General features: G+C 44.7%; 2 protein-coding genes across 3 annotated transcripts in view; one reads left to right on the top strand and one right to left on the bottom strand.

Annotated features, from left to right (window-relative positions):
• The window catches only part of IL6R (interleukin 6 receptor), a 76,254-nt gene extending 73,741 nt beyond the window's left edge, over positions 1-2,513 (top strand). Inside the window, exon 10 of the mRNA XM_063660186.1 lies at positions 1,881-2,513. Within this exon, the coding sequence (XP_063516256.1) occupies positions 1,881-1,947 (67 nt within the window). The 3' untranslated portion in view covers positions 1,948-2,513. The remainder of the gene's footprint in view (positions 1-1,880) is intronic.
• On the bottom strand, positions 484-23,251 carry SHE (Src homology 2 domain containing E). Of its 2 annotated transcripts, none has more exons than XM_054460370.2 (6): positions 22,574-23,251; positions 20,269-20,395; positions 10,205-10,510; positions 7,670-7,826; positions 7,083-7,202; positions 484-5,496 (listed from the first exon to the last, which is right to left on the bottom strand). In XM_054460370.2, exons 1-6 carry the CDS (start codon positions 23,162-23,164, stop codon positions 5,310-5,312), a joined length of 1,488 nt encoding a protein of 495 aa, XP_054316345.1. In that variant the 5' UTR covers positions 23,165-23,251; the 3' UTR covers positions 484-5,309. The 2 variants fall into 2 exon arrangements, with proteins under 2 accessions (XP_054316345.1, XP_054316349.1); XM_054460374.1 differs by having other exon boundaries at positions 484-562.
• Between the last annotated feature and the right edge of the window lie 637 nt (positions 23,252-23,888).

The raw sequence follows: 23,888 nt of genomic DNA, 5'->3' as shown, positions 1-23,888 counted from the left end.
TCCAAATAGGAGCTTCCAACGGGGCTTCTCCACCATTGGCTGTGTATCCAAATCACCTGGTACAATTTTTTTTTTTAAATAGGTTTTTGAACTTTGCAACAGACTTAGGGCATCCCACAGATGGTATGGGACATTTGTATTAATAACAAACTGATAAAAACAGAAGCAGAGCCCAAATCTTCTATCTAGTGAGGGATGAGAACCAGTGCACTAACTTCCGACTCAGGAAGAGATGGACCAGGAAATGGAGTAAAACGTCACTGTATTACCATTTTACTTGGGAAGAAAAACATAATAGAAGGACTCTAAATGTGAACAGAGGAAATAAAAGATAGAATCTGCTGGTTATGTTCCATCATGGTGTTTCTATATTTCATTAATGGTGACTGCAAATGAAACTCTGCTGTAGCTCTTACCATGGGAAGTATTTTTCTGAAGGAAGATGATTCTCAGAGCTAACTGAATTAAGCAAAACCACTGTAGTTTTCTTGGAATAATGTTTATTTAAAGTTACATTTCAGAGGAAACCATCTTCAGGAGGGCATGACGCCTATATCGGCTACTGCAAAACAACCAGAAATTTTATAAAATATTTCTGATATAAATTACTAAGGCACTATAGATAGGCACCTATATTACATACAATCTTCAAATATTTTTAAAAGTTGAAACTATGTATTAGTTGATATCTAAAATATTAAAGCCCCTGACAAACTGAACGGCTAAGAACTTGACAAAATGAGATGCCTGTCTCAATGATTCTGTTGCCAGCATATTAATTAAAATACAATTTGAGATTCTAAATTACACGATCCAGCCTCAGTCCAGGGACCTTGTGATGATAGTTGTATTAGGCTTCAAAGCACCCTTTCCGCAGGAAAGGGCATTTTTCAAGATGGCAACTGCTGTGTCATCATTTTCCCTTTTCTGGACTGTATCAGAAATCCTTCAGAAAGCCCTACCCTTAAATGCACAGCGGCTTTTCCCAACTGCAGTTTTCTCTTTTTCCATTAGATGGCAGTAACGCACCATCTTTCTTCACACAGGGTCAGCGATGGAGGGTAAGTTGAACAGAAGGCCCACGGCACAGCAGGCCAAGTTTCTCTAAGCCCAAGTTAGTGGGGTACAAAAATTGGAAATGAGAATACAGAAGAGTGATTCTAACCAGGTCATAAGGCCAAACTCGTGCTGGTTATGGAAAAATAGGAGACAACTAATGAACGAGAGATCTGAGAAGGGTTTCGGTGCAATCCTGCTGAGTGTCAAGGGTGTGCAGGGAAGGGAAATGAAATCGACATCACTGCACTCCCTAGACCCTGGAAGGAGGGAGAAACAAGGGGCTATAACCTTTGACTGAAAAAGGGCATCTGATAGAACAGAAACTAACCCCACTTAACCAGCAACTGAAGAATGCCTCACAGTTATTCTTCTGAATTAATATCAAGATGCATCCAATAACAATAGCCAATAACAGACTAGTAACAGAGTTGCATAATCCAATTAACAAATTAGGACAATTTCCCACCACCTGCCTCAAAAACTCCTGGCTGCCCCTATCAACTACCTGCCCACCTCCCCATCCTGTGGCAGAGGCTAGTACACAAATACCAATTCTGCAAAGTACAGAGACTTCCAACAGCAAAGAATAAAGGCTTTCTAAAATGCTTAAGAAAGTGCTTTGAATAACTTAAAATGACACTTCTGCCCCCAACAGAGAGTAGGTATATCAATATTTACCTTTTTGTATACATATTAACATTTCTCCATTATTTTATTCCTAGCTTAAATACACACAAAGCCAGTGGTTTGCAGGCCATCGTGAGAGATACAACTATGGTATCAAAGTAAATAGCAATGTCCTTTACTCTCTCTTCTTATAGGCCTGAAACTAACCAACTGAACTTGTCCAGTCATCGCAAGCAGAGTATTTTTTTAAAGAAGGTGTGATCAAGAACACTGACACAGCTCTATGGATGCTAAATTCAAGGCAAATTCACTAAAAGACATTCTTCTTACCAGAGAATATCCTGGGAGATGGAATAACTCAAAGTAATGAGGACTACAGGAAAATACTTGTCTCAAGACAAAATGACAAAAAGCCAGAGCATTCAGAGCTCAGAGAACAAGTCACAGAGCTTCAGATCAGCCGGCCAGGGAGGTTTAACAAGGAAGCCATTAGGGACACCCTGCTGGGCCTAATTGTTTTTAGAACATATGGAATTTTGTGCCACCACACAGCTGTGAACTCCCTGGCTCTTGTCAGCTTGTGTCACAACCTCAAGAAGAAAATAGTAGCTCACTAACCCCCCTACCTCCGACTTCCCACTAATTTACTATATTTCTTCTTATAACCTCCTGTACAACTGTAAAGCAACTGGACAATATATAAACTCTGCCTCTCCTCTACTTTTAATTCTATAAAGAATATAGTATGACTTGTCACAGAGAAACAGTATAGAAGAAGCACAATACTGGGCATATGACAGAAACTCAATAAATACTTAATGTATCTGGCCTGTTTTCAAGATGTTATTTCATTATACATTCATCACAGTTGCTGGGTGTGGGCCAAAAATCATTTAGTGCAAGAAGAAAAATTGTATAAAGCTTTTAGCATTTATTAAAATTAGAATAACTGCTGTATTCCCTTTGTAGAATAAGGTTAAGTAAAAAGGTTTCATTTCTAGAATGTTAAACTAAAAATAAGTTTAACACAATGAATAACTTGTATAAAGATAATAAATATTTGTTGAATGGATGCTGAAAAAAACCTTTTAAAATCTTACACTAAAGATAGAGTAAATGAACCAATACACACTGAAAACATTCTATCAGTATCTAAAAAAAAACATTCCTTTTGGTTTTTTGTTTGTTTGCTTGTTGAGACAGGATCTCACTCTGTCACTCAGGCTGGAGTGCAGTGGTGCGATCACGGCTTGCTGCAGCCTTGACCTGAGCAGAGGTGATCCACCTACCTCAGCCTCCCGAATAGCTGGAACCACAGGCATCCATCACCAGGCCAGGCTTTTTTTTTTTTTTTTTTTTTTTTGAGATGGAGTTTCACTCTTGTCACCCAGGATGGAGTGCAGTGGCATAATCTTGGCTCACTGCAACCTCCACCTCCTGGGCTCAAGTGATTCTCGTGCCTCAGCCTCCCAAGTAGCTGGAACTACAGGTGCCCGCCACCGTACCCAGCTAATTTTTGTATTTTTACTAGAGACGGGGGTTTCACCATGTTGGCCAGGCTGGTCTCAAACTCCTGACCTCCAATGATCTGCCCGCCTGGGCCTCCCAAAGTGCTGGGATTACAGGCGTGAGCCACTGCGCCTGGCCTAATTTTTGTACTTTTTGTATAGAGTTGGGGTTTCGCCATGTTGGCCAGACTGGTGTCAGCACTCCCGACCTCAGGTGATCTGCCTGCCTCAGCCTCCCAAATTGTTGGGATTACGTGCATGAGCCACTGCACCCAGCCTACATTCTTTATTAATAAAATCACTGTGTTCCAGTGAGGAAAAGTTCCTCTTAAATTTTTAAAATCAAAGATCACACAACCTTTTGGCTGAGATCTTATCTGAATAAAGCAGCAAAAATTTACTAACCTCTAAATCTTATAGTCAAATATAACTAGTAACTAGAAAGGTATACTTTCCTAAAAAATTAACCAAATCAACATTTTGTGTGTATTTATAAGCTACAAAGGTTAACTTTTCATTGATGACAGTAAGTACATTTGCATATGGGGCAGTTTTGAGACCCAAATGACCAACCCCAGAATACAGACACATCTGCTGAATTTTAATTCTGGAGCCACTGACCACAGTACTCTTCTCACAGTATGCCATTCCCATGGTTTTTTTCACAGTAAATAAACTGGTGATATAAACTCATGATAAATCATAAAGATCCTAATACTATGAATCTTAAGTAATGGTATTTAAGAGAAAACCTCTAGGTCTTTTCAAACACTTCTGTATAGTACAAGGTACAGAACGAGAAAATCTTTGTGGGATTTAGAGACCCAGTTCATACAAATCAGATCTCAGGGTTGCATTTTTAAAAAATTTACTACAAACACAAAGCAAATCTAATTTTAAAGACAAAAATTAAAAATTATTCCATAGCAACTAAAATGCCCAATGATGATGAAACAAAAGACATCGAAGTTCTATGTAAGCAATTCAGTAAAAAAAGTTGTGGAGCTTTGCAAATTTCCAGAATTTTAAAATTCAGAAATGAAATCTTTGTTGTACCTTTTATTCTATAATTCAGAATTCTAATAATGATGCCAATGCCTAATGATATTGGTGATTCTTAAACCTGGGGTATCTTCCTTCCTATTTATGCTTATCTCACTGATTTGCTAAAAAATGAGAAAATCCACAGAGATTGGGAGAACACACATTTTCTTGGAAAGGCTGACCAACAAAATAATCCGTAGGCCACACTCTGAAGTTGTGGATTTCCATGAACTCCAGAGCTGAATTAGGACTTCTGAGGGAGAAAGACAACCTTCTTGCCCGTCATTCACATTTGCTCCCGCTCATTCATTTCCCCAATAACGAGTCCAATATAACATCCTCTTCCAGTCTGCACCATCATGAAAAGCCACGTGGATTTTTTGTTGGTTTGTTTAGAGACCAGGTATTCCAGGTAACAAGTAGGCACATTTCTGGAGAACTCTGATGCTCCTGAACTCCTAACTTAACTTTCCTGAGGGTCACACCATAAAAAGAACACCCTACCCCAGAGCTGGAGGCAACAGCTAAATCATGATTTCTTATTGTAGAACTACTTAGCAAGGAAACAAGGGACAGGTCACGAACAAAGTGTCATGGAATCACTTTAAGACCAAAGACTCGGCCAGGTGCGGTGGCTCATGCCTGTAATCCAGGCACTCTGGGAGACTGAGGTGGGTGGATCATTTGAGGTCAGGAGTTTGACACCAGCCTGACCAACATGGTGAAACCCCGTCTCTACTAAAAATACAAAAAAAAAAAAATTAGCCAGGAGTGGTGGCGCGCACCTATAGTCCCAGCTACTTGGGAGGCTGAGGGAGGAAAACTGCTTGAACCCAGGAGTCAGATGTTGCAGTGAGCCAAGATCGCGCCATTGCACTCCAGCCTGGGCAACACAGTGAGACTTCGTCTCAAACAAAACAAAACACAACAAAACAAATCACTCTCTGACTTTTCAAGGAAGACTCCCATTTTCTAGCAGTTGCCAGTCCAGCCTTGTCCTGTGAGATGCTGGTTGTGCGCTGATGATGCCCTTGCAGGTGCCAGAGGCCCAGGGCTTGCAGTGGCTGAATCTTAGTGAAGCTTGCTGTGCACTGGGTAGAGTAAAGTCATGTGTTCTGCCCCTTTGAAAGGCAACTTTTCATTGGAATAATAGTGTACCACTTCAGGGATGCTGTCAAACACAGCGCTTGTCTGATTCAGTGTGTATTTGTTGTCTTTGGTCTGAGCCACTATGATGTGGACACATCCTTGACTAGTCCTGGAATGAAAATCAAGGAGGAGACATGAATGAGTGGGCTCCCTCCCCACTGAAAACAATTGCAGCCAGATTCACACTAGGTTGATAGGTTCTCATCCATCCCGCAATGGTTCTACACACACAGAAATGCATTCCACACTCTAGTGGTGCTCTCAGAAATTTCACAGTCTAAATGCATGTAATCCTTGAGTGGTTTATCCTTATTACATATGAGTCATCAGGTACTGGAACAAAGAAAACAATTAAAAAGAATGCCAAGTCCCTTCTAGCCCTCAAATTGCAAAACCAGTGCTTACGCCCAAGCACGAGGCTACTAAGGTGAGGTAGAAACTCATCCTCGGCTGGGCACGGTGGCTCATGCCTGTAATCCCAGCACTGTGGGAGGCCGAAGTGGGCGGATCACTTGAGGTCAGGAGTTCAAGACCAGCCTGACCAACATGGTAAAACCCCATCTCTACTAAAAAATACAAAAAAATTAGCCGGGCATGGTGGCAGGCACCTGTAATTCCAGCTACTTGGGAGGCTGAGGCAGGAGAATCACTTGAACCCAGGAGGCGAAGGTTGTAGTGAGCCGAGATTATGCCACTGTACTCTAGCCTAGGCAACAGAGTGAGACTCCATCTCAAAAAAAAAAAAAGAAACCCCCAAAAAACTCATCCTCCTCACCACAGCTAAAAGGACGTAAGTAAGGGTTCTTCTCTTTTTTTCCAAAAAGAACACATAAATAATAATAATAAAAACCATTTCCTCCCCTCACATCTGGAAAGACCATTCCTGGTTGTATAAAATGAAAGCTGGCACCGAAAGCTCAAAGATTTAATCCACAAGCACCAATTTCAGGAACACAGTCGAGCTATTCCTGGTATTGTGTATCTGGTGGCCTATCCCATTTTCTAAGCCATATTGCTCAACTCCCCCGCCCAACTCTGTTCTCCTCCAGCCTGATTGTTTCAGCTGCAGGGGCTCAGCTTCCTCAGGAAGGAAATGCTGTTAGGGCTCTTGACAATGATCCTCCAATATAGGGCCACTGAACTCACAGAGTAGTGAGAATTTCCATGATACACACTCCACCAGGCCTACCAGGCAAAAGTGAATTTTCTGTGTATGATCAGACAGAGGGAGCAACAGGCAAGTCAGCATTTCCTTCTTCACCAGAAGAAACTGGTGTCAAAATTCCAGTTGGCATCTTGACAATCAGGGGGATCTTGATTTATTAAAGTCCCCAATACTAGGGAATAAAAGAAGAATGACTGTACTACCCTGTTAGAAATAATTCTTTTCATCAGGAATTATTTCTCTACTGAGAGGGCCTACTCCAGATTAGGTAATGTAAGGTAGAAATTGACTAATGCACAAAGATAATGCAATAAGACCTTCATTATCATAATAGATAATGGAGGCATTTACCCAATACCAATTTTGCATTCTCATCCAAGTGTCTCATGTTCCATTGTCCAAACAAATGCCTCTTATTTTCTGCAATGCACACCCCTGTGACCACCTTCGCAGTATGTTTTTTTGACTAGAAGACTGTCACACAGTGTTCCTTCCCCTTGGAGATGAGGAAAGCCATGGGGCTTACTTACTTTAGGGCAATGGAGTACCTGCTGTTCCCTGACTCACTATTTCGAACCAGGTAACCAGCTTCTTTGCAGGGCTGTAGTCGACTCTCAGCCTCAGCACGGCTGATGGCACCATGATACCAGCTGAAAAATGGGGGTGGAAGAGGGGAAGGCACCGTGAGTGTCAAAATACAAATCCAGACTGGGCATCGTTCCATAAAGCGTGTTTGAAATGAACTTCTGGCAGAGACGCAACAGCCTGAACTAGATCCTGCTTCACATTCAGAACAGACAAAATGCAGATCTGGGTGATCCCGGATCACAAAGCCTATCAATCATACAAGAGTGAGTTAACGGCGCTAGTGTCATTTGAACAGTTTTCACTCTCTACAGAAGAATAAGACTTACAATGAGCTTGTTGAGATGCAGTGCACTTTCCATTTTGCACAATGCACTGGGCTTTAAACATGGGTTTTCATTAAAAGCCCCATCCAGGCAAGTATTCATTAACAAAAATAATCATGTGAAATGGGCCAATGTGCTCCCTGATACAAAGCTGTCAGTAAGCTCCCAGCTGTTGTCTGTTACAAGGATCTGAGGAGGAGACTCACGGCTGCTTCTCCAGGGGCAGGCCCGGGTCCACTTTCCCTCCCTCACTGTGGTCCGAGAGGGCTGGCTTCAGGATCTTCTGGGTCCAGCTCTTCTGCCGGTGGTGCTGCCTCACTGTCTCCTCCCTGACGGAAGGTCGCTCAGCTCCTTCAAACTGGACTGGAAGGAAGACTCCATTTAACATCACAGGCCACTGGGGTGATCCATGTAAACTTCAAAGGGAAAAAACCTCCTTGCCTGCCTTGGCTCAGGAAAGCAGCATTTTCCCCCTTTAATATTAACTATAATATACTGCAAAATACCCTGGCTAGCTGAGCTCCTGCTGTCTTTGACATCTGATCACACTGCTAGCATCCCACAGACACTTTTTCTGTAAAATATTCATCAGTAAAAAACAGTTTTAGATTATGAGAGGAAACCACTTTAATATATTTCAACATGGACTTTTAAAAAACTTGTGGTTTTGTGGCCAGGCATGGTGGCTCATGCCTGTAATCCCAGCACTTTGGGAGGCCAAGGCAGGCAGATCACAAGGTCAAGAGATCAGGACCATCCTGGCTAACCTGGTGAAACCCCGTCTCTACTAAAAATACAAAAAGTAGCTGGGCGTGGTGGCTCGTGCCTGTAGTCCCAGCTACCTGGGAGGCTGAGGCAGGAGAATCACTTGAACCTGGGAGGCAGAGGTTGCAGTGAGCCAAGATTGCATCACTGCACTCCAGCCTGGCAACAGGGTGAGACTCCATCTCAAAAAAAAAAAAAAAGCCAAACTACTTGTAGTTCTGCTATTTTTAGGATAAAAGATTAAACATAGCTACAGATAATGAATCCTTGCAAGAATGTGTATCATCCTATAAAACCAAACCAACAGTTTTTAATATGAAATAATAAAACAAAAAGAAAAGACAACTCAGAAACAGAAAGACTACCAAATAATACATCTGAGATGCTATGACACCTAGGCTGGAGAGAAGGAGATGAAACGGCAGCACCTGGCACAGGACTGAGAGATGAGCAGTTACCTGAGATGACAACTCAAATCAAACGAAACTGGCTCCAGGCTGGGCATGGTAGCTCTTGCCTGTAATCCCAGCACTTTGGGAGGCTGAGGTGAGAGGATCACTTGAGCTCAGGAGTTCAAGACCTACCTGGGCAGCACAGTGAGACCCCATCTCTAAAAAATTAAAGAATAATCCAGGAGTGGTGGTGCACGCCTGTAGTCCCAGCTCTTTGGGGGGCTGAGGTGTGAGGCCTGCCTGAGCTCAGGAGGCTGAGTATGCAGTGAGCCATGATTCACACCAACGCACTCCAGCCTGGGTGACAGAGAGAGACCCTATCTCAAAAAACAAAAAAAAAAGAAAAAACTGACTCAAATGCTTGCTATCAAATATATTACCTTCTCCCTTCACCCTTTACATTGGTTATACCTTTTTTTTTTTTTTTTTTTTTTTTGAGACGGAGTCTCCCTTTGTCACCCAGGCTGGAGATCAGTGGGGGAGATCTCGGCTCACTGCAACCTCCACCTCCTGGGTTCAAGCAATTCTCCTGTCTCAGCCTCTCGAGCTGTAGCTGGGACTACAGGTGCATGTCACAACACCCAGGTATTTTTTGTATTTTTAGTAGAGACAGCGTTTCACCATGTTGGCCAGGATGGTCTCCAGCTCTTGACCTCATGATCTGCCCGCCTTGGCCTCCCAAAGTGCTAGGATTACAGGCATGAGCCACCACACCCGGCGTGGTTATACTTTTCTTTTATTATTATTATTATTTTTGAGCCAGAGTCTTGCTCTGTCGCCCAGGCTGGAGTGCAGTGGCATGATCTCGGCTCACTGCAGCCTCCACCTCCCAGGTTCAAGCTATTCTTCTGCCTCAGCCTCTTGAGTAGCTGGGACTACAGGTGTACGCCACCACGTCCAGCTAATTTTTGTATTTTTAGTAGAGACAGGGTTTCACCACGTTGGCCAGGCCGGTCTTGAACTCCTGACCTCAAGTGATCCGCCTGCCTCGGCTCCCAAAGTGCAGGGATTACAGGTGTGATGCCCAGCTTGGTTATACTTTTATTTATTTATGTATTTAGTTACTTATTATTTTTTGAGACAGAGTCTTGCTCTGTCGCCCAGGCTGAAGTGCAGTGGCACGATCTCGACTCACTGCAACCTCCACCTCTTGGGTTCAAGCAATTCTCCTGTCTCAGGCTGCCCAGTAGCTGGGATTACACGCACCCACCACCAGACCCAGCTCATTTTTATATTTTTAGTAGAGATGGAGTTTCACCATGTTGACCAGGCTGGTCTTGAACTCCTGGGGTCAAGTGATCCGCCTGCCTTGCCCTCCCAAAGTGACTTGGATTACAGGCACAAGCCACCATGCCCAGCCAGGTGTGTTCTTTCAACGGTCATTTCAGGCATTTCCAAAACAGTTGCACATTGAGAAGAGAAAGGAATATAAAGGTACCCACAAGGAAAAAAACAAATGTGGGGCCGATGCGGTGGCCAGAAGACTGAAGTCACACTGGGGCGGGCCTGGCCTGGCGCCCTCACCTGACAGAGCCCGCACGATCTGCTCCTTCTTCCACTCCCATGGCTGCTCGTACTCTGCCGCGGGCCGCTCGTCGTTCTCGGGCAGCCGGCTGTCTGGGGGCCGCGCCTTCCCCTCTGCCCTGGGCCCCCCTTCTGCAGGCTCGTAGGGAGTGTCATACAGCTGTGGCGGCTTCCCCAGGAGGTCCTTGGAACTCCGTCTTTTGGCCAAGGTCTCTGACTTCAGGCCACCGTCTGCGGGTTCACAGGGACTGTCAAGCAGCTGGAGAGCCTTCACCAGGGGATCTTTGGAACCCCGTCGTCTAATTTCTGAAAAACACACACCATACACAATGTCTTGAAAGCAAAGATGCCATAAAAGCCTGGTCATTAACCCAATTGCCTCAGCACCTCTGTCTGTCTGGCTGAAGGTAGCAGATAACTCAAGATTGCTCCCTGATAGGTTGATTACTTCTCAGCTGTGTTACAAAAGCAAGATGAAGGTGCCTACAACTTCTTCCCTCCAGTTGCCTGAGTCAGATAATGGGATCCACATTTAAGGTGGGAGATTACATCTGAAGACAAGCACACCTCCGGGGTGCCACTTGCAGTTTGTAAACAGTGGCCTCAGGGTAACCTGCTTCATTTCCAGGTTCTGGTGTCTGCTCTGAGTATAGCTCACCTTCAAAGTTTTTACATCTTGGCAGGAAGCACAGATAAAAGAATTGTTATAAATCGACTGCAAGTCAAAGATGCATTTAATACATCTAACTTACTCAGTATTATGGTTTAGCCTAGCCCACCTTAAACGAACATATTAGCCCACAGCTGGACACGATCATCTGACACAAAGCCCATTTTGTAATAAAGTTTTGAACATCTCATGTAATCTAATGAATGCTGAAAGTAAAAACCAGAATGGTTGTATGTGACTCGAAGTACAATTTCTACTGAATGCATATCACTTTTGCACCACTGTAAAGGTTGAAAATTGTAGTCAAACCACAGTAAGTCAGGGACTGTCTGGATATTCAAAGCATTGCTGCATATACACTGAGGGAAAGCATTTATGTGCATTAGTCAGAGTTCTTGACTCCTATGCAGTTTCAATAAACTGGGGGAAGCCAGACACATTCACAAATAATATGTATTGGGCTAATAACTCCAGGATAAATCAAAGTAAAAGAAGTGTTATAGGGAAAACCAGTAGTAACAACTCAGCAGCTAACATTTATCGATGGCTTACCATGTGTGAAGCACTATTCTAAGTGTCTAGTAACTTTCACAATCACTCTAAGATTATGGGATATCATTATTTCCCCATTATTACAGAAGAGAAAACTGAAGCACAGAGTTTAAGGAAATTGTCTAAACCAGTAAGTGCCAAAGCCTGGATTCAGAAGCAGGAAGTTGGGCTCTAGAAGCTATACTCTTAGCCACTACACTTGGATTGACTCCAAGTGGAAGAGAAATGGAAGATGAGTTGACTTTGATAGAGAAGGTCATTTCCAGTGGAGGAAGCTGCATGAGTGAAGATACGGAGGTGGGAACGATAGAGGGCTTGTTCCATAATGGGGAGCTGAGAGATGAGTCTAAAGGCCAGAAGGCCACAAAGGAGAGAGGCAATGGGTAATGGGAGAAGCAGCTGGAAGCATAGGTAAGCCAGGTGCCAAGGTGTAGACGTTTTAAAAGTAAGGACACAAAGTTTAGATGGTTGTGTATGTAAAACAAAACCATTATAAGGTTTTTTGTTTTTTTTTTAGTAGGGAATAACAATTATATTTGTGTTTCACTGGAAGGTAACTCTAACCATGGTGTACAGGATAGAGTAAATCAGAAAGGTATAGTCTGAAATGGGGCATAAAAATAGATGGAAAAAACCATATGCAAACCAACAAACCACTAGCTAGCTAACCAGCCAACCAAACAGCCACAGTGAGAAGGAACTAGCAGTACAGGGTGGTGAGCAGCCTGGGGTCAAGGAGCCTTGCCAGGTAGAGTTAGAGATGGCTGGAGTCTGGACAACCAGAGCTGGTGATATAGAGTCTATATTATAGACCAACAGAAACGTCATTTTTGTGGCTCTTCTAAACGCCCATCAGGAAGCCTTTAAACCATTCTCCACCTGGTCATAGTCAAGGAGGAACTTTCTATATGCAGATATCTCATCTCTTAACACCTCATAAGCTCCCGACTGTCTACTTAAGAAGTGAAGAACACTCAGAACGGCATGGGAGGCTTACATGAGTAGGTCACTGTCTTTCTCCCCAATTTCTCAACACTACCCTGCCCCATCTCCCCATAATCCAACTCTTTGCTCTGACCAAGTGGAACTTCTGCAGTTCCCTGCATACTACACTGTCTTGAGCCCACCGGTGTCCTGGCCATCTTGCAATCCTTTACAATCTAACTCAGCATCTTCTCCTCTCCGGAGAAGGCTTTCCTGCCCACCTTCTTCTCTGATGCCCCACAGAGTTAATCAGGTGCTACGGCTGGACCAACCCACTCTCACCCTGCTCTTCTCCCACTGCATCCATTTATATGTTGATGTGTCTGTATTTTCAATTTGGTGGAGTCTGCCAGGGCAGAGACCACCATTATCTTGTTTAATACTGTAGGACATATCATTGTGCTAAATAATAATTGGATGGATGGATGGGAGGAGAGAGGGAGGGGAGGGAACTCGAGAATGTCTCCAGGCAGGTGATAGTGTGGATCTGGAGGAATATGTCAAGGGGTTAACAAACGGATCGTTGTGAATACTGTGAGAATGAAAGCAATCACAAGAGAAAAGGACGGCAGATTGAAAACGAGAGAGGATCAAAGGCAGAATCTGGGACTCCTTCAGTTAAGGGTGGCTGGAAGGAGGTGCCAGCAAAGAAGGCTGAGGGGTCAGGTGAGGAGGAGGAGGCTCAGGAGACTGCAGGGCCGCAGACACAAAGGGTGGAAAGACTTTCTATCTGTAACTTCAAAACAGGTGTGGGGATGGTCCGTGGAGAAATGCCACTGACTCATTAAGATCTCTATAACAAAAAGAGGGCAACAAATGAGGGAAACGTTATTAAAATCAGGACACCAAATTCAAAAGTGCAAAACTTAGGTATAGGCTGAGGTTATAGTTCTCTGCTGACTAGGGGCTGTCAGCAGCTGTCTCAAATTCTGTGCAGGGACAGCTCATTGAAATCACCCGCGGGCTTTAACACACACTGCTTTAACTACCAGAGGTTCGGATTGGATTAGTCTGGGGTGCAGTGTGGGAGTCAGTGTAAAAATCCCCCAGGTGATTCTAAAGAGCACCTAACCTGAGAACCACTTCCACACCTCCTGGGTGCCCACAGTCCCCATCTTGGTTCCTCGTGCTCCGGAGCCTATCTGTCATTGCTAGCCCCATCCTGAGGAGAAAGGTACTGCCTGTGTCTATCACTTCCACATCAGAATGTAAGAATCGAAAGAACTGTCCCTGGCCCCCACCCCCAGGCCAGGCCAGGTATCTGGGGTTGTCTGAGGTCAGAGCTGCATCCCCTGAGTCCCTGGACTCTCAATCCTACAGCTTTTCTTCTTCATTGCTTACTCCAAATAGAGCTATGGAAAACAAGAAACAAAAACATACTCTGTTCTTAGTTCAATTAAGACAAGGCTGTAATTTTTTTAAAAGGAACTTTTCTAAATAAGAAAAGGGAAGCAGAAAACACAAAGGAGTTCAAAGGATGAATATAGAATACAATTTTTAGGTTTCTAATCATAGTTTACACTCAGTTGAGACCATCTGGCATAGGCTGGGGAAACCCTTTCCCAAGGTCCTCGCTGCAATTCTGCCCCAGCTAAACTAAAAGGAAGAAGAGGTGATTCCAACCTTAAGACAGAAGGAGCCCTGCTCACAAGGACATTTCAATACATTTGGATTAAAATGTACAGGGTGGATGGGCAGTGTTCCCAGCGGGCCTTCCAGCCCAGCTCCCCTAAAATAAAATAAAATGATGTATAGTGATTAGAATCTTGAGTTCTTATTACACATGCGTTTTGAGTTTTTACTTTTGCAATGAGGTCCTTCTATTTAGACAGTCTCCCCACACTTAGAGTTCTGGGAGATACACAAAGCATGGAGTTGAGAATGCTTTCTTGCAGGGTCCTGGGATTAGGCAAAATCTGTAAACTGCTATCATCTTTTGAAACAATGTTTAATTAGGGGAAGAAAGGGCTTGAGCACAGGCCTCCCCTCCCCACACCACCCCCCCTTCAAGGGGAGTAACCTTCCAGTCCATTCCAACACCTGGCTGCCCCCAAACCTGAGGCGCCATAGAAACAGAAACAATCGTGGGGCTGCAAGCCGACCCTTCCTGCAGGGAGAATAGCCCCTGACGTGCAGAGCTGGCTCCAAGAGGAAACGAGCCTGAGAAGGAGGAAATGGCAAGAGGAAGCTACACCCTGGCTGCCGATAGAGGCCATTTACCACAGCAGACAACAGAATGCAGGGGACAGGCAGCAGATAAACACTCATTTGCAGCCCGGGGCTGAAGCTCAGGGCTGACCTGCACCTACTAAAAACACGCAGCTGGTTCGTGTGAAACATTATAGGGGCCCAAAACTTTCCCTTCTCAGTCCCCAACTCGCTGCAGGTAATTATGTCATTCACATGAAAACACAAAAACAAGAAAGTCTTAGCAGAAGACTAAGATTTTCTTTTACTAAATTAATTGTAGTTAGCAATAAGTATTGCCCTATATGGTCCAGAATGCTCTTTGGAAATAGAATTGTCTCTGGAGTGTCTAACTCATGGCTGTATTGACTAGGTATACACCTGCTAGGTGTATTATGCCCAGAATCTCACTGATGCCTCACTAAGGCAGTGACAGATGTGTTACCCTATTTTCACAGGTGAATACACAGAAGCCACAGTCCATGCAGCAGTTATGGTGAGGCCAATTATTACCAACTCCAGAGACCATGCTTTATGCTCAAATGATTTCACGTAAAATGTTAATTCCAATTTCCAAATAATGTGCCTTTTCCCCTAATCCATTTTAACCCATTTCATGTTTCCAAAACATTAAACTTGGAGCCTCTTAAGACTCTATTTTCCTCTTGGAATCAGAAACAGGGCTGTTCGGCAATTTTTTACTCCTATCTTTGATCAGTGCTCAAGCTTTTAAAATTAATATTTTCTTATTGAATAAATCTAAACATCTGAACAAAAGCAGGTACAATTCAGAAACCCTGAAATTTAGCGAGGAGAATAAAGACAAATCAAAACCAGTTTTCATTTGCACTTTTTTCCATAATAGGTTTCTTCTGTTTAAATCATAGGCAACGATGGACATAATAGTTTTTCTTTTTTTTAGAGATGGGGTCTCACTATGTTGGCATGGTTGGCCTTGAACTCTTGGCCTCAACTGATCCTCCCACCTTGGCCTCCCAGAGTGCTAGGATTACAGGCATGAGCCACTGGGCCCGGCCAGATGGAGATAATAGTTTTTTTTTTTTAATGGAGACTCGAACAGTGAGGTTCTCTTAGATTTGACTATTTAAACAAACCAACGAAATCATTTGGAAGTAAAAATAAAATTTTAAAAATAATCTTTGACTGGAGCTCAAAAGCTAAAACCACAGCTTGCTGAATGACATGGTATTTTCAGTTGTGTAATTTGGACAAATTATTTAATCTTTCCGAACCTAGGTTTCCTCAACTGTATAAAGAAACCCGCTGGCACAGTGGCTCACTTTGTGGCTGGCAATCCCAGCACTTTGGGAGGCCGAGGCAAGAGGATCACTTGAGGCCAGGAGTTCGAGACCAGTCTGACCAACACGGTGAAACCCCGTCTCTACTAAAAATATAAAAATTAGCCAGGTGTGGTGGCAGGTGCCTGTAATCCCAGCTACTTGGGAGGCTGAGGCAGGAGAATCACTTGAACCCGGGAGGTAGAGATTGCAGTGAGCTGAGATTGCACCACTGCACTCCAGCCTGGGCGACACAGCGAGACTCCGTCTCAAAAAAAAAAAACAAAACACAAACAAACAAACAAACAAAACACTTTACAGGGTTGTTGCAAGATTTAGTGAGGTAATTTGGCCAGGCTGGTACCTAGTAAGCTCTCAATTTACAGCTGTATGACATCAACTGCAGAAAGAATCCTCATGCTAACTAGCCAATGGGAACTTTTAAAGACCTGTCCGATGCTAACGTTTCAAAGCGGTGGCTGAAACTCCTAATGCTAGATTATGTAGAATATTTCTGCCAAATATTTAGCTAAATATTTTAGCTAGAATATTTAGTTAAATGTTCCTGTGAATTTAGCAGAAAAACAACAGAGGTTTATATTAATATTGCCTTGTATTCAGTCATATCTTTTTATGAACAATCCTTTGGATAAATCTCAGTGATAATTTACTCATAAATTCATAAATTCTTAACTTTTAAAAGTTAAGAGCAAAGTTTTGGGGGGACCCAGGGTTCCTGGGTCCCATAGTGATTTGGCCACAGGAAAGCCATGGGCTTCTCTCAGTTTCCTCTGCCCCTGAGGTAGATGCTGGCTCCTATTCTCAACTTCATGGCACTTATCACGCTTTTCAATGACTTATCTTCTTTGCTGGTGTTAGGTCAGCTTCCCCCTTAGGCTGTGAGGTCCAAGGGCAGAAATCATGTGGGTCTTGTTTCCTGTATGCCCAGAGCTCAGGACAGGGCCTAGTACATAATAAAAAAACCCCCAAGAAATATTTGTTGGGTATTCTAAAACAACATATGGGCAGTATTCTACACGCCCAAGATATTGTTAAAACCAGGCCTGTAATTCCCATTTCACCGGTAGAAAAAAGGCAATGCAGAGAATGGCAACACAGATTTAACCACTCCACAGTTCATTGTGTTCATTAAAATCCTTTCCATCTTCAGAAATGCTGAAACAAGTAAAAAAAACTCTCTATCATTTCTCAAGACAGACGGGAAATTTCCGAACTTGGACTTGACAATCAGGTACACAAGCAGCAAACTGAATAAAAAAGTAAAAGGTTTAAAAAACAAAAAACAAAAGCCCAGCAACAAATCTTTTATTTCTAGCTTCCGATAAACTCACTTCCTGTTATTTTGTCCAGCTTGTAACCTACGGGTAGAATAAGAGGTAGAGTCTCTACACTGATTGAGAAGGTGCTTTGTGATATATATTCTAAATGAAGAAACTTTAAAATCCACGAATACAACTTTTTTAAAGTTAAGAGCAAAGTATACTTAGATCACTAGTTTAGAAAGTTAGTAATTTGGATTTTTAATAAATTTGAATTTATTTGCCAACTGAATATATTAATTTTGTGTTCCTAAATGAATTTATTTTCAGAAATTGTTTAAAACAGAGCATGGAACTTAATACACACTCAAATATTAAATGCTAGCAATTATTATTACATTTATTCCATGTTGGACGATTTTGACTTCTAAAGACAACATTCTTGGTTGAGTGGAAAGGTGCCTCACTTCGGGTGAAGTTTACAGTGGTTTTGCATACGGCATTTCAAGTGTGTCCTGAACGCCATGTGGTGTCAGGGGCAGACCACTCAATGTGGAGTGGGAGATCCGGGTGCTAATTCCTGCTCTGTCTCTTAAAACGTCTCCTTAACACAGGCAAGACCAAATCCCTTTGATCTTGCTTTTTGTCACCCTGTCACAAGGGGAACAGCATTGTAGTCCCCTAGCTTACAGAGCTCTTGTGGGAATTACATGAAAAAAACAAACAAAAAAACCCCCCAAAATTATATTCATTTTTATAAAATCACAGCACATTCCCTCTTATCAGTGCAGCTATCCAAATAAACAGATGTACCGTATAAACTGCCTACTTTAGTTAAAGAGAAAGATAAGAATAAAAACCCAAGGACAAAGAAAGGTGAATCACAATTAAGCATAAAACTTATTTTTTTTTTTTAAGAAAATCCTTTTCCTCAATTTTATGTAAAAGTAAATCCTTTTCCCTATTCCTTTCAAGGCTCTGATGTTTTTTAAAATTCTGACAGTTCATTTTCACTTCCTTTCATTCACAGATTTCATTAGGGGTCACAGTCCAGTGACCTTCAGGGTCACAGCCTGGCCAGGGTACACCCTCCCCACACGGAGGGCCTTATCTCTGTAAGCAGAGAAGCAGGAAGCGGAGCCAGGCTTTCCTGTTCCAGCTCGTTTTCATTCTGAAGACTGTCTTGGCCCTTCCAATGTGCTGCTGCTACTCTCTGCTCAACTCTTCTGAGACTATACTTACAGAACCTGAGCTTGACAGCTCTTCAATCTGTTCTAAACAGAAGAGACAAAGTCTTTCATGTGGGACCAGTTACTCTTCCCAGGCATGAAACCCACAAGAGTCAAATAAGGCTCCCTTGAGTCAGCATTCAGCAATTACATTTCTTATTATGGATGGAAGACTGTTTAAGGAAAACTAGGTGAATACATAAAGTTCACAAATAAATCTATATTATTTTTATTTAAGTATCATTTACATCAACTTAAGAGAATTATGACTAAAAGGGAAAAGTTTGACACTAAGAATGACAGAGTGACTGCTTAGCTCACAAACTGGAATTGTTCTGACTTTAAAAGTTACAAGATTACTCTTTGGTTTTAGGTGGTTTGCCTTGAATGGCCTGGTTTACGGCAATGATTTTTTTTTCTTTTTCTTTTTCTTTTTTTTTTTTGAGACAGAGCTTCCCTCTTGTTGGCCAGGCTGGAGTGCAATGGCACGATTTTGGCTCACTGCAACCTCTGCCTCCCAAGTTCAAGAGATTCTCCTGCCTCAGCCTCCTGAGCAGCTGGAATTACAGGCATGCACCACCATGCCCGGCTAATTTTTTATATTTTTAGTAGAGACAGGGGTTTCTCCATGTTGGTCAGGCTGATCTCGAACTCCTGACCTCAGGTGATCTGCCCACCTCGGCCTCTCAAAGTGCTGGGACTACAGGTGTGAGCCACCGCACCCGACCAGCAGTAATTTATAATTACTGCTTGGTAATTAAATTTTTGGCTCCAATACTGTAGAACTTGTTGAGAAAGTCTTCTACTACAAAATACAGAATCACATCATGTTTGCAGTTTTTGTTTTTTGTTTTTTTTTTTTTTGAGACAGAGTTCCACTCTTGTTGCCCAGGCTGGAGTGCAATGGCGCAATCTTGGCTCACTGCAACCTCCGCCTCCCAGGTTCAAGCAATTCTCCTACCTCAGCCTCCCGAGTAGCTGGGATTACAGGCATGCGCCACCATGACTGGCTAATTTTGTATTTTTTTTTTAGTAGAGACAGGGTTTCTCCATGTTGGTCAGGCTGGTCTTGAACTCCTGACCTCAGGTGATCCGCCCACCTCGACCTCCCAAAGTGCTGGGATTATAGGCATGAGCCACCGCACATGGCCTTTTTTTTTTTCTTTTTGAGACAGGGTCTTGCTTTGTTGCCCAGGCTGGAGTGCAGTGGCGCAATCATGGCTTGTTGCAACCTTCTCCTCCCTAGTTCAAGTGATTCTCGTGCCTCAGCTTCCCAAATAGCTGGGATTACAGGTGTGCACCACCACACCCGGCTAATTTTTGTATTTTTAGTAGAGATGGGGTTTCACTATGTTGGCCAGGCTGGTCTCAAACTCCTGGCCTCATGTGATCTGCCCGCCTCTCTCCCAAAGTGCTGGAATTATAGGCACGAGCCACTGCGCCTGGCCATGCTTGCATTTTTTAATAGATTAAAATCCCTTAAGTATGTATTTGCTTCTTGGTAAGATGTATGACTCCCATTATGAATGTTAAAGCTTCTGAAAGTGGCCCCAAAATGTATATAATCATGTTAAATCTGAACATCATATTCTGAGCAGATCTGCACTCATAAATGTCATCTTGCATAGAACTAGAAAAACTTTGAAGACTCCTGTAAATTCTAAAACTCTGAAGGATACTAAATCATACAGGAAGTTACCTAGATAGTCCGACATTAGTTTGGGGTCTAATTTCTGTTTCTTCAAGTCAGCAGGATCTGGTTAAATTGCTTTATCCCTCTTCCCCAATAGACACCAGTTACTATATTACAACACTCACTGAGTGTGAGATTTCAATCTCTATTCTGTAGAGCCTGCTTACAAACCTGTTATCATTTGCTGTGCATCATATGGTTCCATGTAACCGTCGTTCTCTCCAACTCTCTCTGCATCCCTTTGACCCTTTGTCCGTTTGGCATCATAAGGGTCAGCATAGTCTTCTAAAATGATGACCTGTAAAACAAGAGAGGACAGTTGCTAAGGGCCACCATATACCAAAATGGCAATGGTATCAAAATGGCTACTGACATCTCCTGCATATCCAAGGAGGTCAAAATCTCTATAACCAGTTCCAGATAGCTTTTGCACTTGATCATGTGTCCCAGTTAGACAAACACCTGTTTTTTTTGGTTGTATAGTTGATTTGCAACAATTCATCTAAACTCTTTCACTAATCCCCAAGGCTCTTTGTACCTCCCTTTATTTCTCCAAGTAATAAAACATTTTCTGGGTTAGAGGGTGGCAGGGGTGGATATGGGGAGTGAAGGGCACCTGTGGCTTTACAGCATAAAGGGTATGTGGCTTTACCACATACCCTTTATGAATTGAGTTTTTTAAACTCCAATCAGCTGAGCAGTACAGTCATAATGAGTCAGTCAGTCATCCACCAGCACTGGCTAGGCACTGTGAGGGAGTCAAAATAAACTCAAGACATGCTTCCTGTCCTCAAGGAGTGGATCACAGCTCCAAAGACACAGGCTTCATAGATGAGAAGTAGGTCAGTACTAAACAGTATTGTAGGTGTTCTACGTTCAATAATTCACAGGCAAACTGACTGTCACAGGCTACAGACCAGATAGGGTTTTGATCCCTATCTGGGATCCCCTATTTTGTGTCAGAAAGCATCTGTCTTTCCAAAAACAGAAGGCATGTGTGACAACATGGGTGACACCACCAGAGGTTAGGGGACCCTTCTCAGGAAGGAAGCTCCAGGCCTTGCTCCACAACCTCCGTTACATTCTCCAAAGAGTTTAGAAGTAACACTGGAGTTGGTGAGAATTCAGATACATGAGGAGAAGCGAAGAGGAGGAAACAGCCTGGAAATAGCCTCAGAAACCTCAGACATCCAGAAGTGACAATCATAAAAATAACCAGACAACCACTGCAAGGAACTGTGACTGCGACTACCATTCACTTAATCCATTTTTCTTGACTACCCACCATGTGTACCGCATTTGCAAGATACAGTGAGCCCTTGGCTTCAAGGTGCTTGTGATCTAGTCACACATTCAGGTGGACCACTGAATAACATATGAGCTGGGTCCCCGTCCATCTTTACACAGCTCTCCACTCAGTGCCTGGCTCAGGGTGGGCATGCTGTATTTACAGCATGAAAAAATGAATGGAAGAATGAACAGAAGTGCCCAATGCAGACATACACAGCATGTGTTATGGGTTCTTGACTTCAATCAGGGAGGTAGCATGTTTGAAGCCTGGGCAAGAGAAAATTAAAGCTCCCATGTTAGGAAGTGATTGCCTGGACCGGAGTCTGAAATCTCGATTTGAGCTCTTCTCTCTCCCCCTTTCACATCGGAGAGAAGATAAAAACAACCAGATCAGACCAACTCATCTCAGCAAGAATGGAGGGAGTCCCTTCCTATGTTCACACTCCTTTTCTTAACTTCTCCACATTGGACAGCATCCAGAAAACCTCCAGTGTGTCCGTCGCAGGAAACACCCTCTCTTCTCATCTGTAATTTCCTTGAGAGCATTTCCTTGTCATATTCTGTATCCTCCACAGCCCTTAATGCCCTGTGCTCCTTTTCTCATATGGCTGCTGCACAACAAATGCCCATGGAATGAATGAAAAGGCAGCAGTCTTGGAGATTTGCTGAAGCTCCGAGGAGCCCTTTACTCAGTGGAACTGCAGAAAATGATGGAACTTCCAAATCAATGGAGACTGTTGGTCAACCCATTTCCTGAAGCTTTGAAATGCATCCTACACACTTGAGAGGTTACCATTCCTTATGCTCAAGAAGCATAAAAGTCATACACAAGCCTAGCTTTGCAATTCCCCTGAATATCAAAATTAAAATGAACCACATCTATAAAGGGATCAAATGTAACCAAACAGGAATATCTCATTCAACGACTCTTCTAAACTGCTAACAAAATTCAATGGCTAGTACATTTCTGCAAAGCTCCCCACCTCTAGAATAAGAATTTTTCAAGAATTAAAAAACAGTCTAAGAATTTTAAATGCTCACTTAGGAGTTCCCAAATGGTGGAGGGAGAAAGGACCTTAGGAAACCTATCCTCACTGCCTCTTAGGTCTAAATAAGCCTAGGGCTTAGCAGGTGCCCAGGGCTCCCCTCTGACTGAGAGGTGGTCCAAGGGAGGATGTATTCTTACCGTGTCTTGCTGCTTAATAATCTTGCCCTTGTCCAGCTCGGGCCCCAGGGAGGAAGGGGAAGAGGACGCGGAGGAAGAGGAGCTGGAGTTGGAGCTACTGCTGCTGGGGTAGTTGCTCTTCCCGTTCTTCTCCTGAGTGTCCACCTTGATGAGCCTGTTGATGTAGGTGCTGCATCCCGAGCTCTTGGTCGCACCCCGGTGTGGCTCCTCCTCCGTGGCCCGGGAGTTTTTGCGGCCCTTGCCCGCGGCGGCCTGAATCAGACCCTGCAGGCTGTCGCGGGACAGCCGGCTGTCCTTGGGGCCGACGCCAGCCCTGCCGCTCCCCAGCTCGGCCGCTGAGTTCTTGCGGCCCTTGCCAGGACCCGGCCCAGCGCCACCTGCCTCCGAGTTCTTGCGCAGTTTGCCGCCGCCGCCCCCGGGCTTGGCCCGCTCCGACACGGTCTTCAGGTTCAGGGGGAACTCCTTGAACCACTTGGCCGCCATGAGGGGGCCCCGGCCGGCTCGGCCCAGGAGCGTCGCGGCCGTGGAGCAGGCGAGCGATGAGGCCCAGCCCAGACACGCGGAGGCGCCAGGGGTCGGGGGCCACTGCATTCCCCGTGACTGGGGCGCTGGAGGCCGCGGCGAGGCCCCGCGACGGCTGCTCCGCGCGCCCCCGGCCGGCCGTCGCCCACGCCCGGCAGGGTGGGGTTCTCACGAATCGGGGCGCCGAGCGGGCGGGCGCTAGCCTCTGCTCCGGACACGGCAGGCGACAGGCACGACGCGCGGGGGCCCCGCCCGGGCTCGTCTTCAACGCCTGCCCGGCCCGAGGACACCGTGGCTCTCGGAGGCGGCAGGCGCCGGGGGCTTCCCCCTGCTCTTTCCTCCCGCGGTGGGAGAGGCCAGGCCCACGGAAGCCCCCTGCGGCCCAGCCCACGCTCCCAGGGACCAGAGAGGACCGAGCGGAGGCGGCGGGAGTGTCCCCGGCGCCGCGACGGACGGCGGGCGGCCCATCAACTCCGCGCGCCCCTCCCCTCCGCGGCTGGCGCCTCCCAGCCCCGCCACCTCCTGCCCAGAGCTGGGGGCGGCGGGATGAGCGCCATGGCAGAGGCGGGTCCGGGGCTGCGAGCTCGGGAGAAAGGGGCGGCGGCCGCACGTGCGGATCGGCCGCGCCCCACTGAGCAGAGAGCCCCCTTCTGCTGCAGACAGCCCGCGTCTGCACGGAGCGACTCTCGGCCGGGCACTGCCTTCACACGCGCCCAGAAGTGTCACGTGCGCCGCTCACCCCCGGGAAGGAAGCCCCTCGGCCCGCACAGCGCCAGGCGCCCCTCGCCCACCC

This window comes from Pongo pygmaeus, chromosome 1, assembly GCF_028885625.2.
Source record: "Pongo pygmaeus isolate AG05252 chromosome 1, NHGRI_mPonPyg2-v2.0_pri, whole genome shotgun sequence".
Lineage (NCBI taxonomy): Eukaryota > Metazoa > Chordata > Mammalia > Primates > Hominidae > Pongo > Pongo pygmaeus.
This window is presented reverse-complemented; position numbering and strand designations above follow the sequence as displayed.

Coding starts and splice junctions, on each gene's coding strand:
- SHE (XM_054460370.2), bottom strand. CDS start 23,164: ATGCAGTGGCCCCCGACCCCTGGCGCCTCCGCGTGTCTGGGCTGGGCC. Junction 20,396..22,573: donor TTATTAAGCAGCAAGACACG/GTAAGAATACAT, acceptor CTTGTTTTACAG/GTCATCATTTTAGAAGACTA. Junction 10,511..20,268: donor TGCACAGCAAATGATAACAG/GTTTGTAAGCAG, acceptor TGTGTTTTTCAG/AAATTAGACGACGGGGTTCC.